The sequence below is a fragment of the Apteryx rowi genome, unplaced genomic scaffold (genome assembly GCF_003343035.1).
Source record: "Apteryx rowi isolate R43461 unplaced genomic scaffold, aptRow1 scaffold_22, whole genome shotgun sequence".
Lineage (NCBI taxonomy): Eukaryota > Metazoa > Chordata > Aves > Apterygiformes > Apterygidae > Apteryx > Apteryx rowi.
The window spans coordinates 4,842,238-4,858,555 of record NW_020448530.1 but is presented as its reverse complement, the minus strand read 5'-3'; the positions used below and the strand labels follow the sequence as shown (position 1 = coordinate 4,858,555).

Below are 16,318 nucleotides of genomic sequence, written 5' to 3'. Positions count from 1 at the left end.
CAGTTTAAGGATTCTTCTTTTTTTCTTGTACTTGCAAGGTCTGATGAGCTTTTCCAGCTATTTGGAAATGCACATCATAGCCCTGCATAGCAAAGCCTCCACAGCCATCTGTATTTTTAAGCCCTCTGTGCATTCAAAATTTTAATTTCATACATGTTTCACAACCTGCTGCTGCAATTTCATAGTCAGAAAATATCCAGTGCAACCTACATATGAATACATATCCATCAAGCACAGATACAAAATAGCTAAATACGGGGTTGACAGCAACTATCATTTAATATTGATTATTTTTACTTTGTTTAAGCTGTTTGCATTAAAAGTCTATCAATTATACTACTAAAACCTACTAGCCAAGTCCACATTTCACATTGTTTTGTCCATCTTCAAACCCTCGATATATTTGAGCAACATATTTTACAATATTTATCATCCTCAACTGCTCTTCACAATTCAGTCGGTCATCCCCATGGGTGAAACAGCAAAAAGCCATGCGTGAGCACTTTTCAGCCATGCCAGTGCAAAGTCCAGCAGCTGCCAACTTCACCAGACGTGGTTTGAGCCTTGAGAGCTGCAAGACATTGTGCCAGAGAGGATGGATAAAGCTCAGATGTGGTGTTCTGCCGGTACTCCACTTGGGGGCAGACTGCTTTCTCACTTCTAGCCTGCTGCCAACCAGGACCCCCAGGTCCTCATCAGCAAAGCCACTACCCAGCTAGTCAGTCCCCACTCTGTATCAATGCAGGGCATTTGACCACCTCAGGTGCAGGACTTTGCATTTTTCCTTGCTGAATTTCATGTCAGCCCGTTCCTCCCACCTGCCTAGGTCCCTCTGGATGGCAGTCCTGCCCTCGTGGGTACAGGCTGCACCCTCTAGCTTGGAGTCATCCATAACATACTGAGAGTGCACTCCATCTCCTCCTTCGGGTCATTGCTAAGATATTAAACAGGACAGGTCCCAGTATAGACCCTTGCTGTCCTCTGCTCGGAACAAGCCTCCAGGTAGAGTATAAGCTATCAGCTATTATCCTTTGAACCCAGTGATCCAGCCAGTTTTTTACCCATCTAGTARTCTATCCATGTGGAATGTAATACCCCAACTTGGAAAAATGAATGCTCTGGGAAAAGTGTCAAAATACTATTGTCAAGCTAGATGACACCCACTGCTCTCCCCTCATCCACATATCTAGTCATTTAAACACAGAAGGCAATCAGGTTGGTCAGACATGATTTACCCTTGGTAAATCCCTTCTGGCTATTCCCAGTCTCCACCAAGATGAATTGCTCTATGACCTTCCCAGGAACTAAAGGGAAGCTGATCAACCTGTAATTCCCTGGGCCATCCTTCTTGCCCTTTTGAAGATTGGTGCAACACTGGCCTTTCTTCAGTCATCAGGGACCTCCTTCAATCTTCACTACTTTTCAAAGCTGATCTTTGACTCAATCCTCTTCCACTGCTGGTAGTTTCTCTACAGGAGCAAAAACCTGGGAGACCTGGTCAGTGAAGACCTACACAAAGAAGGCACTGAGTATCCTTAGCCTTATTATTTGCAGCTGAAGTCACTAAATCACCCACCTCATTCAGCAGGAGGCCCACATTTTCCACATTTATTCTTACTGCTAATGTAACACTAGAAATGTAGCAGTAAGCAACTGCTACTAAGAGAGTATGTGGTCTAAGTCCCAAATGAAGGCAGCTCCAAGTAGTAGTACCTTGCTTTGAATCACAGATGGTGCACTAATGACCATTCTGAACACATTAACTTTTAAGTGTTAATTTTTCACTAGAATAGCACTCAAACTATTCTCCCTTTAGCATTGTCTATTATATCATTCTGAGCTAAATGTTGACATCTTTAGCAAATTTTTCAAGAGTAGGTATCTTGTCTGAATAGGCCAGTACTTTGTTTTTCCATGTTTGAGCTCAGATGTGTACCTGCCACTTGTGACAAAATAATCATGCCGACGCAGCTCTAGGGTTGCAGCTATACAAAACCAGACATCTCCCTGGCTCTAAATGCATTGTATGGATACCAATTCTTTCACTTCTGACTTCTTACCACAGCCCTAGGGTAAGAAGAGAGTTCACTGCCACAAGGTGGGCAGGAGAACTTTGTTAGCTTAAAAGCGGGGCCAGCAGCAACCACCTACCTGTATAGAGTTTGGCTCATACGTAAAGACAAAAGGATGAAATAGATGGAGAGATCAGAAGATAAGGAGAAAAGGAGTTTTCAGTATTTTGGAAAAGGAGCAGGAACACTGCAGGTGGAGGGAAGAACATTCACTGCAACAGTGGTGGTGTTTTACCTTTCTGGTAACAAAAAAAATCAAATAGCTAACTTGGTAATATTGATATCAAGTCTCTGATTCGCTAATTTTACAGTGTTTTCTTCTGAAAATGCCAGAGAAATTCAGAAAACCTAGCGGACAGCTGAGATTTTTTGCCTATAAGCATAAGCCCAGCAGAACTGAACAGAAGTCAGAAACAAAGATGACTTCACTTAACTCAGTCATTATTGCAAATCACAGCAGTTGCATCCAATATGTAAAGGCTTGTTTTACCTTTTTTTTTTCTTAACGAAAAATGAAGAAGTTCATAAAGAAACAGGACAATAGTAAGGCTGGGACACAATAGTTATGAGAGAGGAAGATGAGCCTAACATTCAATACTGATCAATGAGGAGTTTGTGAGCCAGACAGAGAAAGTAAGTAGGAAACAAGGGTAATAAGAAAAGTCTCAGAACTTGCAAAATAAATTTGTGCTGATTTTATTCAGCATAGTAGTCCTGTCATTGTTTCATGAGGCTCTATTAAATTCTGCTCAGAGCAGAGGCAACTGAGAACTGTCTCCAAATACCCAGTGATCAAAATTGAGTTTCCAGTGGACAAACATCTGAAGTATGAAAAACACTATCACCCACTTAATCTGAAATGTGGTTGTCCATCTTACTATGGAGAAGTGAATAAATTAATGGGCTTTGAGATCCTACTTCCAAAACATACTACTGAATGAACTGAGACACCAGTTGAGTAATTTGTGCTGTCATTGACCTTTTTTCAGACTTTATCTCTGTGCCTATTAATCCACCTTCTAAAATAAAATCATTAGAATATTATGTTCTAGAGAGATTTTAAAAATCATGATTTAGTTAGTAAAAACATGCAATCTATAACTTGCTTTTTCTCTCTTTGCTCAACACACTATTGCTTTTTTATTATTATTACTACTATAGTATTTGATATTACTACTTGCCTTAAGGAATGGATACAAGATGCATCTCCTGGGGTTTCTGAGAAAAGCTTTCAAAATAAATAATAAATAACAACTGTTCATGAACCAAGCAATGGTGAGGGAAAGAAAGATGTATGAAAGTACAGTACTTAAGTTGTGCATCTGCTATAAATTATTGAAATTGAAGAGAAAGCTGGTAAAATATTCAAATTTAACTTTCTGCTGTAATTTGGCTGCACTTATCTTTGATCATTTGCTGTAGCAAAGGTCAAATATTCCAGTTGCTTAATGTCATAGAATATAGCAATGAATTACACAAGCAACAGTGTTTAATTGCTATCATGTACACATGAAAATAAAAAATTAGACTAATCTTTTATTCAAATCATGAGACTGATTCAAATTTACCAATCATTAACATTAATTGACTGCGATTCAAATCAAAAAGCAACAGCTGCATCCTGTTTCCTAGGCTTTGGGAAGGGTGATGTTTTTGAAAATAATAAATTTGCATTTACACAGTTCTTATTTTTAAACATCAGAAGGAATCAGTCAAAACTACAGACCACTGTGCAACCTCTAGAAACCCTGTATTATTTTTACAAGCCAGTGCATATTATGTCAGTAGTAATATAATAACAACAGATACACTGCACCATTACACATTAAGATCAGTGTATTAGCAGTGACAGGAAAGTGCTTCTTTGAGAATGACTAATTATAGGGCTATATGTGCTGAATGCCCCAAGCAGCCTACATAATAGAAAGAATTCAGCACATGCTCTAAGTGATGCTAAACTGCAAGAGGTGGCACACTAATCTAAGCAATACTTTTGATGCCCAGCCCATCAGAGAGCTTAATTTTGAATTCCAGCAGGCTTGACTCAGCCCTTCCTCCTTCCAAGGCAGATAAATAGGGAGTTCACGCAGCTCACTACACAAGTGTCTTTAAAACTGAACATTAAATCCTGGTGGCTGATCTATCCACAACAGCTATTTCAGATTCCTCTGTGATTCCTGAAAGTACAATTTTACCCCAATGCACCTACAAATATTTTCATGTCATCTATGGCCCTGTGCAGAGTTTTCCACCCAGGCAATAACTATTTTCCACAGTGGATGAAATGGTCCTTCAACATAGTGCAACCCCACTAAGAGTCATTTTAGCACATGATATATTTTGCCCTGAAATAGTCTGCTCCAAAWGCACTTGGACTATCTATAGTAATGCAGGGGAACACAGGAACTGCTACCAGATCAGCCCAGTGTTCCCACCATCTCTCTTCTGACAAAGGGTGATATTAAATACTTCAAGAAATGTTTTGATGGACTGTTTTAGAATAATACTCCCATAATGATAGTTACTTCCTATTCCATTGCCAGCTAGTAATAACCCTGAAACCCGTTGTCTTTTATAACTGTGTCTAATTTGAAGACAAACAATGTCTGCATTTTTATTTAATAAACATCTGATCCTTAGTATAAAAAAAAAAAAACTACTACAGTCTTGGTCTCAGTGATTTTCAGTGGTAATGAGTTTCACATGCTGATTATGCAGTGTAATACAAATTTATATGACTTTAGTTTTACATTTCTCATCTTACAATTTCAGTAAATAACTTCTTGTATTATGGCAAGAGGAACACCTGCTTTATATTCTCAAAATCAGTACTGTATGTTTTTATGCACCCCTAGAACTCCTTTCTATTTATTTGCCTTCTTTCCAAACAAGTCACAAACTTTTCCATTTCTCTTAATAAGGAAAGCTTTCCACCCCTCATCCTAATCATGTTTTCTAAACATCTCTTTCTCTTGTCACCTCTTTGAAATATAGGGCAGTCAGAAATAAACACAAGAATTCAAGGAGGAAATAATGACATAAAATAGGTTATATAATGACATTTTAACATTTGAATAATGTTTTTACCTCAGATATAGAGGAATGCGATACAATCACCCTAAAATTGCTTTTGTGACAGAAGCGCACATGCACTGAACTTTTATCTGGCAGCACAAAATTCCACTCAAGATCAAAATGTACCCAAGAACCTATGTGTATACTTGGGTCTGTTAGCCCATACTGAGCTCTGTGCTACAATGAGCATGAGTATATTTACATTAACTGCAGCAATTGCAATAATTATTGGATGAGAAATGCTCCTCCCCTCCCTATGTATATGTTCATCTTCTCATTTTGATTTCTTCTGCACAATGGCTAATGGCTTTCATTGAGCAACATAAGCAAAGCACTATTTGTAAGACTGGATCTTAAAATGCTATGCAATCCTCAGATTGGAAAGCACCATTATAAATGCATTGACTGTCAAAAAAATACTAGTTTTGTATTTTAGATCCTTTAAAGTTTCAGATCATTAATATCTATTTCAGGAGATGTCCCAAGATACAATTTGCCGGTGATAACACTTTCAACACCAAACTTGGTTAACAGGACTAGTAGAAGCGTTCAAGTACTGCTTTTCCTTTTATTAAAAAAAAAAAAAATTATCTGTGTATATATGCATATATGTAGGTATGTGTAGCAGTTTGAAGAAAGAATATTTTTATTTTCCTTTATGAAATCATGGCACATTGCTAAATAGTATTATTATCTGATCACATAGTCTAATCAGGTTCTTTTACAACTGTGACATCGCTATCAAAATCAGACTGGAGACCATAGCACCTTAGCAATATACYGTAGCAGTTGTCTAAAAATCAGAGATCCTGAAATAGTTACTTGGGTGCAGATGCCCCCGCCAATCCTGCAACTGGTGCTGTGTTCTTGCACATCACATTTAGTAACTCTACGTAAGCATTACAAAATATTGCCTCAAAAATTTTGCCCACTCCAGAATCTCCTTTTCCAGTTTATGCCACAGTGCAGGGACGATGCACTGAAACACACTAAGGTGAGGCACCTTCTCCAACTATCTTCCGGGCACCAAATGTGGATTAAAACTCAGGTGCCTTAAAGCAAAGCAAAGTGAGCAACTAACATCATTTACAGTTTCATTACAGTGTTTGCCATCCTCACACACTAACAAAAAGTATCTAGAAAACTATAAATTGTAAGTGATCGCTTTTGTTTGTGCCTATTCTTTATATCACCTCACCTCAACAGCATTCAGTAACACGAGCATGCTTTGGATAAGAACAAACAATAGAAAAGATGCATTTCAGATTCGAGAATACAAAATGAAACAACACCATGATGGTGCAGGGCGGTTTTCTAACTCTCCTAAATTAGCATCTTAATCAATGTGCAGGGAGCTGCAATGCACTGCAAGATAGAAAAGCAAGATGACAACATGCATCAGAAGCAATCTTAGAAGTTCACAGAAGCATTACAGGGAAAAAAATAGGAATAAAAAAAGGTCAATGTTTACACACACACACAGAGTGCATGTATGAGTGATTTTATTTCTTCCCTTCCCCCAATGCAACTTTAAAGTAAAAACATTAATTAGAAAAACTGAGATGGTCTCACTGATGACAAAATTGAAAATTTAGAACAAAGGCTGACAGAAATAACCTATTACACTTAGCAATTATGACACTTAAAATACTGTGCAATGTTGCTCGACACCTGTAAAATCTCGGTGCCACGAGACGTGTTTCTCAATAGGGAGGACTGCAGATTTAGCAGACTAAGCAGAGGCCTGGCAGCCAAGAACTCCCGAGTTGTAATGCTGGATCCCAGTGTGAATTGCGGGGTGATGCTGGGCAGAAAAAAATTATCTTACTTCCAGCTTTCTCATCTACAGTCTCAGTAAAGAAAATTGTAAGGATTACAGCAGGGTTAGTATGACATTTTGAAGACATTAGCCTTTGATACAAAATATCAAGTTTAATATTATGGAAAATGATCTTAAAGATTATGCTTGTGGATCTTGCAAATATAGAAGAAGGACATTCAAAGTTAAGGGGTTTACAGGATTTCCCCTAGTTTTCTATTTGATGAGTAGAGTCTGCATTAAACACAGTAAGGGTGCCTTACAGAAAAGCAAGCATTTTTAACATGGTTGCCTGCTGTAATAACCTTTTTTATTATTAATACGAGCTTTGAGGAAAGATTAAATAAAAGAGTCACATATTTGATTTTCTTGCATTACAAGCACATAGCTAAAATCACCACTCAGGATTTCCAGTATGAGGCAGTTTGTGTCTCACAGAGATAAGAATTAAAAAAAAAAAAAAGAGAGAGAGATATGCAAATATTTCTGTTAATTCCCCCCCCCCCCAAACAACACATGCACAAATGTCTCACATTTTCTAAAGCCAACTTCCCCTCCTGACTGACACTGCCTGTTCTTTATCATTGCCTTGTAGACACCTCCGCCCTCCCCCCAACTCTTTTGGAGCAGTATTGACAGTGCACATTGATTCTCTCTCTGCAGATATAATAGTTCTTTCGCTGGTGCTGCTTATAATTATAGCAATGTGTGTCACTCAGCAATAAGACGTTCAATTATTCTCAGCCCTGTGAAGTGTAACCCTTCAAACTCACAAAGCCAAAAATCGAGGAACTTCATTCCCAAATAAATTATTTTGCATTTTTTAACTTTTCCTTGTGAGCCTGATTCTAACTGGCCACTTCAAACTGCAGTAGTTTCACTGCAAGGAACTGCTGCCAAGCTAACACAATCAGTCCCTGCAGCAGAAAGGAAAAAAAAAAGAGAGAGAGAGAAAGAAAAAAAATCGGTTTTGCCACTAAATACATTTCCATCCCTCTATTTCATTACAATGTTAGTTAATTATAAAGAAACAAAGTTGTCCCAGAGTTTGAAATTAAACGGGGAAAAAATTAACAATGACGTAACAGCACTGGCAAGAGAGAATTTTAAAAGCGATATGAACAATCTTTAATCTTTTATCTATAGATTTCCTGTAGGAGACTTCTTTCTGAAAGGCAAATATCACTGCGTTGTCCCTGCTAAAATCTCTTAAAAGAAAAAGAATTAACTGAAGCTTACCTGTACTGGAATGTCATATTTGTAATTTTTATCTTTATTTCCTCTCCGTGGCGAATTTCTCCAGTCATTTCAAAGAGTTTGTTAGCCATTTTCTCATAAACTTTGGCATTCCTTTTAGTTTGTTTCAGTTCATCAAAAAATTCTTCCCAAACCAGCATTAAACCTCTCATTTCTGCATCAGTCCAGTTTCTGGCCCTTCTGTGTTTCTCAGTCTGAGAAGAAACAATGTAACTGGGAATTTCTGCTGCAGCCATTGCTGACTGACCTAAAAGGGTTTTAAAAGAGGACACTTAATATAGATTGAGTTTTTAGTTTAGGTTTTTGTAGTGCAAGACATGCATATGTGGATAAAGAATTTGAATGACAAGAGAACATATGAAACCTTTTTGCAACAGCTTGAAGCTTGAGTGCACAAAATGGGGCCTACATCTGACAGGCAGGAATTTAGTTAAAAGCTTTTAAACAGAGAAACGTCATTTTGATGTCACGTTTCCATAGCAACAGAGCAACTGCATAAGCTACAACAACAAAAACCTTTTAACTGAAAGCCAAAGAATCAGGACAAAGTTGACAGGCCATCAATATTAAAGCTTTTAAACACTTTAGGTTTAACAAAAAAAAGATCTATGCAGCCTTTGAGAAGCTACTTTTAAGTTTCTACTTCTTTTTAGCTTTCCCTTACCTTTTAGGCAGACAATCTGCTAGCAGGGGGTCATGGTCGCCTGAACGAGCTTTTAAGTTGCGCCTTGACAGACTCTCTAGGAGGTTGCACGGACTGAGGCCATGTACACAAAAAAAACGCTTTTTGCAAAGATATTCTGCAAAAAGCTTCAGCCAGCTTTATGAAAACGATATATCTATAACCTAATAAATGTTTAAGCAGGCAGTCTCATTAAAAGGTGCCTGCATCTGTTTTTAAGAACACGCACAAAACAGTATTTAAGTGTTTAAATATATATAGAAATGCATATGCAATTTTAATATAAAGCCACTTTTTTTTCCCTGAGATGTTTTGCTGCTGCTAAGCACATACTGCAGTCCTGTCAGTATGAATTTGCCTTTGTAGGTATGTATTACTGTATGTGTATTTTGTATTCCTAGTAATTTAGATGCTATTTATGCAGCCTGTGTTCTGCCTTAGGACTGCAGCAGAAGCATTTCACCTGCTTTATGGGGAACCTAAAAGGATTATTCAACGAGTTAAAAAAGGCTGCAAGATGCTTAGAACTGTGAATAAATTGCTTTGCTGTAAAACAAGCATTTTGAGCTGCTTTCTCTATAGGGCTAAATTCTGCCAGCAGTCATACCGGAGAGGCACCGCTTATTCATCACATTAAATTGTGCAACACAAACAGTGGGCCAAATCCTGCCCCCACTGCCATTCACACAAGCTCACAATAACCGTCCACAAAACTGGGAGATGCATGCTATGCATTAATTCAGGCAGCGCGACCCGCTAAAGAGAAAGATGTTAATTCTCTACATTCCAGATACAACTGTGTTATGTAAAAATAAATAAATAAATAAAACACGGACCTTTTTTATTATTATTTTCTGTTTCAGCATATAACAGCAATAACGACCTCACTGCAGGGCATTTCCTGAAGATTAATGACAGGCAGGGGTTAATGGCCTGAGGCTCACCCAGTCAGTCGTTAATCCCCAGGAAATGTTCTGTGCCTCAATCCTTAATGCTTAAGTATCCTATAAATTGTAAGTCTTCTCATAACCACATCCTTGATCTTAACAATAGTTTAAAAATGCACAGCTTGGTTTGCATCCTGGAGATGGCAAAGAGAGCACATAATGTTCCTAAAAGGTACACTAATAAAATTTGTAGTCTCACTGCCTTCTTTCCATTTTATTTATTCTATTGTTTATTCCAAATGGCACAAAAATGCACCATAGAACAAGGGGGGGAGGGGGGGCAGGCAGGAGGGAATCAAATATACTGTACATAGGCGCTTCCAGTGCTCTAGCCCTGAACGTGCCTCTGTTAGAAATATACCTGCTGAGTCACTGGCTCCCTTAAAGAAGAAAAAAAAAAAAAGGCTGGTTTCCAAATAACTACTTTTAACTACAAATATAACAGCCTAGCAACTATTACCTTTAAAAATGTGTAAATAGCAGCATATGTTGTCATGATGATCTCGCATGGCTTGTCTCTTGGGTGGCCAGCTGGGAGACATCACATGACCAGGGGACAGATGGTGGTCAGAAGAGGATCAGCTGGTGACAGGTTCATTTTATTAATTTATTGTTTTGTTTTGTTTTGAAAAACCCATCACTTAACCTTGGTCTCCATGCAGCTATATTAATAAAAACATACCAAATTCCGTTGACTGCCTTTGTAGGCAGCGACAGAGGATCACTAGGACAAATTTAAGGAAGCAATACAGTGGCTTAGAGAAAAAGACCACCAGCCTCTTGCTACAGTTCAGGGTCTGATTTGGAACCAAACCCAATGTATCTTTTTCCAAAGTCTAGCCCACTTCTCAAACTTTATTAATTCATTAGAGGATTGCTTTTCACCTCCAGACTTTAATCCACCTGAGTTCTGAAAATGTTGATTAACACTGCTGAAACATATATAACCTATATATGTTATGTATGTAGCAAAAAAGAAAAACCAAAGGTATGTATGATCTCTGCTTTAAAGAATTTTTATTCCCGTTTCCAACATAACAGCTAGCACAGATAAGGACAGGGTGGAAGAGACCTTGGCCAGCTGCAACAAGTTTTTTTCTCTGATGGTCCACAAATATTCCACTTTTCACCCACATATGCCTTGCATATGTGCAACTGCTTCTTTTGCACAGCGTCATCTGCCAGGGCCATGCCTGGCCCCCGGATGCAAACCCTGTACACTGCAGAAGGGAGGCGGCTGTTTCTCTGCATAATGTGCATCTCTATTACTTCTCTATACGCTGTTTTCTATTAGTATAATTGACAGATTGATATAGCGGTATAGTGCTATTTAACATCTGTTTAAAAAAAAAAAAATGGAAAGAAAGAAAGAAAGAAAGAAATGCTTTCCAATACCTCCTTTCTTCCCCTCCCCTCAGCACCAGAAGGGAATCTAAGTCTCCAGGACTTGAGTTTTATCCCCTCCTCTGAGAAAGTCATTGATATTAATTATAGGGACTCCACATGCCTCCCTCTGCCTTGCTGAAGTGCACGTTGGTTGATAAAGCAACCGCTTCCCTATGCAGAGCTGAAATTGAGGAAACCTAGCCTCCAGCTTTCCTACCCCCAAATCCTCCTTGCGGTCTTCCCCAAAAGCCTGAGCAGGGGGAAAAAGGAAAAAGAAAAAAAAAAAAAAACTCTGCCTCTCTAGATTGTCTGGGAGAGGACCACCGATCTCTGCAGGAAGGGCACCCCTGGGGCCAGCAGAGATCTGCTCCTCTGAACCATCCTTCAGAAGAGATGTTCCCTTAGCGATTTTCTCCTCATCTTGCCTCTTGAGCCAGAGGCAAGCTCAGTTCTCTGGCCAGATAAGGTTCACCATTTGTCTGAAGACTGGCTGGTCACCAAACCACCAGGATAACCACCGGCACAACTCGGTGCCTCTGCCAGACCCACAGCACCAACGCACTTTGCACCAACACCCGCAGCACTTCGTTCTGCCGCCTCCTCTCACGGCGGGGTCCTCTGGCATCAGTCTCCTCCACACTGAGGACCAGCCTGGTACTAAGTACCTGGCAGGAGCAGAACAACTGAAAAAGTTACTATTCTCCACAGAGGAAGTTGCTTCTCTTGGAAACCATGGCCTTGGTTCACTGAAAGACACAGCAGAGCTCCTGAGACATCCTTATAAAGACACCTTCCCTCTGTAGCAGCAAGCTCCTCTTCTCAGCTCTCCAGTGCACCTTGGTCCCCTCCTCTGACCCGTGCTGCAATGGTGAGTCTGGAAGACGTTCCTACGCACACAGACCTCAGGGGACTTGAGGATTTCATTCACGCGTTTCCTTTCAGTGCCACACCCGTGCCCGCGAGCGTGGAGTGGTGCGAAGGTAACGATCCTCCAGAAATCTGTTCTTTGTGTCATCTCTCTAAACAGCTTACCTTTCTTGCAGCCATTATACACCAGCTTGAATAATAGTTCTCACAGCTGTTTCACCTTTCACGGGAATGTCTAAAGATAGCATGCCACAGGCACAGCCCTAAGCTGAGTGAAAGGGTTTCTCATTTGCAGAAGCGGATCTAATGCGGTTGGCCTGTAGAAGTTTCTATTACAGAGTTCAGAAAACTCAAATAATCATGTGTGTTGACTGTACTTCATGTGATTTGTGATAACTGACTGCATATACAGTCTCCAGCTTTGCAAGTGTGAACTAAAGCTACATAAAACCTCCCTTCACCAAGTTTTAAGGTAAGAGGTTTATCCCTTGCTTTTGCCCAGAGATGACAGCTTTAGTTACCAAAGCTCAAACAACAAACTTTAAGTCATTAAAGTGTGATTACACGAGAGCATGTCTGATCCCATTGTTAGGGATTTGGGTAGAATAACTCAGGTAGTGCCTCCTTCACTAATTAGAATTTATTCCATTAAGACCCAAGAAACTTCTGCATCTTCTCCTCAACATACTTCCATTTCTGAAGGCCAAACAGACAGCTACCTATAGAGAGGTAATGACATACAGGTAGCTGTCCATCTGGATTTCAGATATAGAAGTACACTAATTTTGGTTCATATAAGTCCTCAGACAAGACTTTAAGGTCTGATGCCAGTTGGTAGCAAACACCATTTGAGGCACAGAGACTCTGGGCACTGACCTCGGGAGGAGAAGGTCCCAGCTGGAGGGCTACCAGAGACAAGAGTACACGCACCCCTCAATGACAGAGATGCAGCTCTCCAAAATACRCCGTCCATGGGTACTGCAGTCCTATGTCTCGATTACGTACAAGTCAAAAACAAGCTGTTTGGGTCCTTCTGTGTCTTGGGCAAGTTGTTGAAAGCAAGGGTATCGAAGGCACAGGCTGGTCACCGCTCCCTGAAATCCTCCAGYCTGCCCCACCAGGAATGTAACACACACGTGGACAGTGTTAAAAGAGGATAGTCACTGCTGAGCATATGCTCGTCCTCTGCCTTTTCATCTTTGGCGTGCACACACACATACACACACACACCTTGGTAACTCGCTTCAAAAGGCTGCCAGTACGTGTTAAGAACAAAGGCATCTGGGTTTTCCGTGGCAGTGGGGGACTATGTTTCAAGTTCATAAAAGCTGCCTGCTTATGTCAGGCGGCTGGCTCCTTCCGCACATTTTACTGTCCGCTAGGCTAATATGCCCGCTTTCTAACAAATTGTTAAAGATGTTTTTAGTGTCTCTAATTACTGTGCAATGCAATTTGCAACAAGGGATAAAAGTAATGAGGGAAGAAATACATTTCCACTGCTGCTGAAAAACTTGGCCAGAGGAAGCAGGCAGTGACGGGTGACCGAGGAGAAGAAGAAACCTTCTTCTCACCTCCGTTAAAGAGCAGGTTCAGGGCAGGAAAGCAGCTGGAAACCAGGAGACTCCCCAGGGCAGGGAATAGCCCTGCAGAGGGCAGAGTCAGCCCCGGGAGCTCTGGTGAGCTCCCCGTTCCCTTTGGGGCTGCCGGTCTCGCTGGGGTATGGAGTTTGGGGGGCTTATAGAAGCTGTAGAAGCTTAAAGTGACAATCTAATCTGGACATGACACAAGGGAAACAAAAGCCTGGGACCAGGATAGACCAGGAAGGACAAGYGACAGCAATATCATTGCTGAGCAAAGCCCGTCACATGGCTGAACAGCTTTTATATATGCCTAAAATAAATGTTTAACACCTGCAAAGTAGTCTGACAACAGAAACGGGTACTCTGGAGAAAGCTAGTGCTGTGCAGAGAAAGACAACTCTGCTTTGCAGAGAATATTTTGATATTTCTAAACTTAGAACAAAATAACAAGAAAATGAACATTTCCACGCGGATTTGCTGCTTCAGGGCTGTCTGTCTGGTGGGTTTCCCTGCCTGTTGGGCCAGGGCAGCCAAGGAGGAAGGTGGTCTGAGAAGGTGCAAGTGAGTTAGGAGGAAGCCATACAGGTTTCCCAGTTTGCGGTTTGGTGGGCAGCATCCTGCTTGAATTTCATTGTAATCAGAACATTTTCCCAAAACAGTTTGATCTTGCTGAACTGGCAGATTCTGACCAAAAATATCTCCATTGCCTTTTTTAGTAGTAACCATGGAAGCCAGCTTTGCACAGAGTCAGTCTGAGAGAGAAGGATGGAGAGCGGCAGTGAGGTGAATGTACAGAAGCCGGGAAATGGGACATCCTGGACAACCGCACAGTTTTCATTATCAGACCACGCAGAACAAGGGAAGCATTAGTGCAAACGCAGCAAAGAACTGGAATTATGTGGGTCTTTAGAAGGGGAAATTTATGGACTGAACAGGGAACCCAGGGAATTCACTGTTTGGAGGAACCACTGAGGTATAGACTTGTAGGTTGATAATAATTAGATTAATAATTACAGTACTAACTTTGTTTTGTTTTGTTTTTGTTTTTGTTTTTGTTTTTTTTAAGTTTAGCAGGGACACAAATGTTTATGCTTTAGACCGTAACTTATCATATTAGGGAAAAAAATTCCATTATATCCAGACTGTATAGCACAAATACCCGCTTCCAAAACATCTGGCACTTACAATATACAGTGACAGACATTGGACCAGATGGACTTTTAGTCACACATGTTCCTAAGCTTTCATAGCTATAGGGAAAGACAGGCATTATTCTTAAAAATTTAGACAAACAGCAGAGAGAGCAAAGACATCAGTTACGTGTGTGTCTTGCTCCCAGTTCAATTTACAGTGAACAGAGCATTTCTGAGATTTGCTTAATCTTAAGAAATCATTTGCAAGTCCTTAGCATATGCAGCCATCACACAGTACGTAGCATCGGCTTCTTCTTCCAAAAAGCAAGCAGCAGATAAGATTGCAATGAAAATCAGTCAGTTCCCAACTAATGGTTTCCTGAAACCCATCTGAAAAAAATGGTTTTGGTCCTGCCTACTTTGGGGGTTAGTCAATAAGTCTTCCTGCCCTTGTTTAGTTTTTAGTACATTTTCACATGCCACATGCTGGAAAAGGGTCTAGTTCATTAAAAACTGCTCCTAAAACGCTACACAAATATTTCTCTTTAAGAAGTAAATTCATCTGAGAATCTGTTTTAAACAGTTCAGTTTAGATACAGATCATGATTTAAACCAGTCTGAATTTCAGATGTTTAAAAAAAAAAAAATCCTGTTATCCCAAAGTCTGTACTCTGCACCGTGCTGTGCAACATTGCTCTGACTCAGCAGGGCAGAAAAAACAGCCGTGCCACGAAAAAGCCGATCATGGCAGTAGCTTTGCCCAAGGGTCTGCTCCACTTGGTCTCATTTCTGCCCCAGCAAGCATTAATGCTGCCGCTGTAATCTCTTGAGTAGAAGGCAGCAACATTTAAATAAATACTTGAAGGAGGTTATCACCCCATTAGGGAGAAGTCACCCCCCAGATTCGAACAAGTGACGAGAGGCCAAGCGCAGGTTGCCGGGAACTGGTGCAAGACTGAGGTTTTGCACGGTTTTGGTAGCAAGAGTTAGGGCTGTGTTGAGTAAATGGGTTCTAGCTTGCTCTTCTTCCAGCAAGGAGAGTGGTTTTGGCCCTCTTCCAGCAACCACCGGCCTGGGAGAAACTGCAGAGTGAGTCGCTGGTGGTTCCCTGCCAGAACCCCAGCCTTTCTGCTCAGAGTTTGCTACTAGCTTGGCAGCCAGCTAAATCCACCTAGCAGCTGTTTGCATCCGCGCGCTGTCTCCCTGACTCCCTGCCAAGAGCTGCGAGGGAAGCCGAGCGAGCGCGGGAAGGCTGGCAGGGCCACGCCGTGCTGTGCCGTGCCGTGCCGTGCCCTCCGGCCGGCAGCCCTGCTCCGCAGGAGACTGGCAATTACCTGGACGTGCTCAGGGGAGTCTCGCCCAGGCTCCATCGCAGCAGGGGACAGCGGTAGGATTAGGCCCTGCTGTTCTGCAGTTTAATCAGCCACAGGCTTTTGAAAATAAAAAAAAAAAAAAACATAACAACGTTCCAAACAGCAGTGCACTGGTTCTGCTCATCCA

At 40.8% G+C, this 16,318-nt stretch overlaps 1 protein-coding gene across 2 annotated transcripts in view; it reads right to left on the bottom strand.

Annotated features, from left to right (window-relative positions):
* Nucleotides 1-16,318, bottom strand: part of MSANTD1 (Myb/SANT DNA binding domain containing 1) — a 35,289-nt gene that overhangs the window by 11,462 nt on the left and 7,509 nt on the right. The window contains exons 1-2 of one of the 2 annotated variants that reach the window (XM_026064698.1): nt 8,888-8,956; nt 8,206-8,470 (exon numbers count right to left, since the gene is read on the bottom strand). In XM_026064698.1, the coding sequence (XP_025920483.1) occupies nt 8,206-8,459 (254 nt within the window). In that variant the 5' untranslated portion in view covers nt 8,460-8,470; nt 8,888-8,956. Of the gene's footprint in view, nt 1-8,205; nt 8,471-8,887; nt 8,957-16,318 lie in introns of those variants that run through there. The other variant, XM_026064697.1, reaches the window with a different exon arrangement.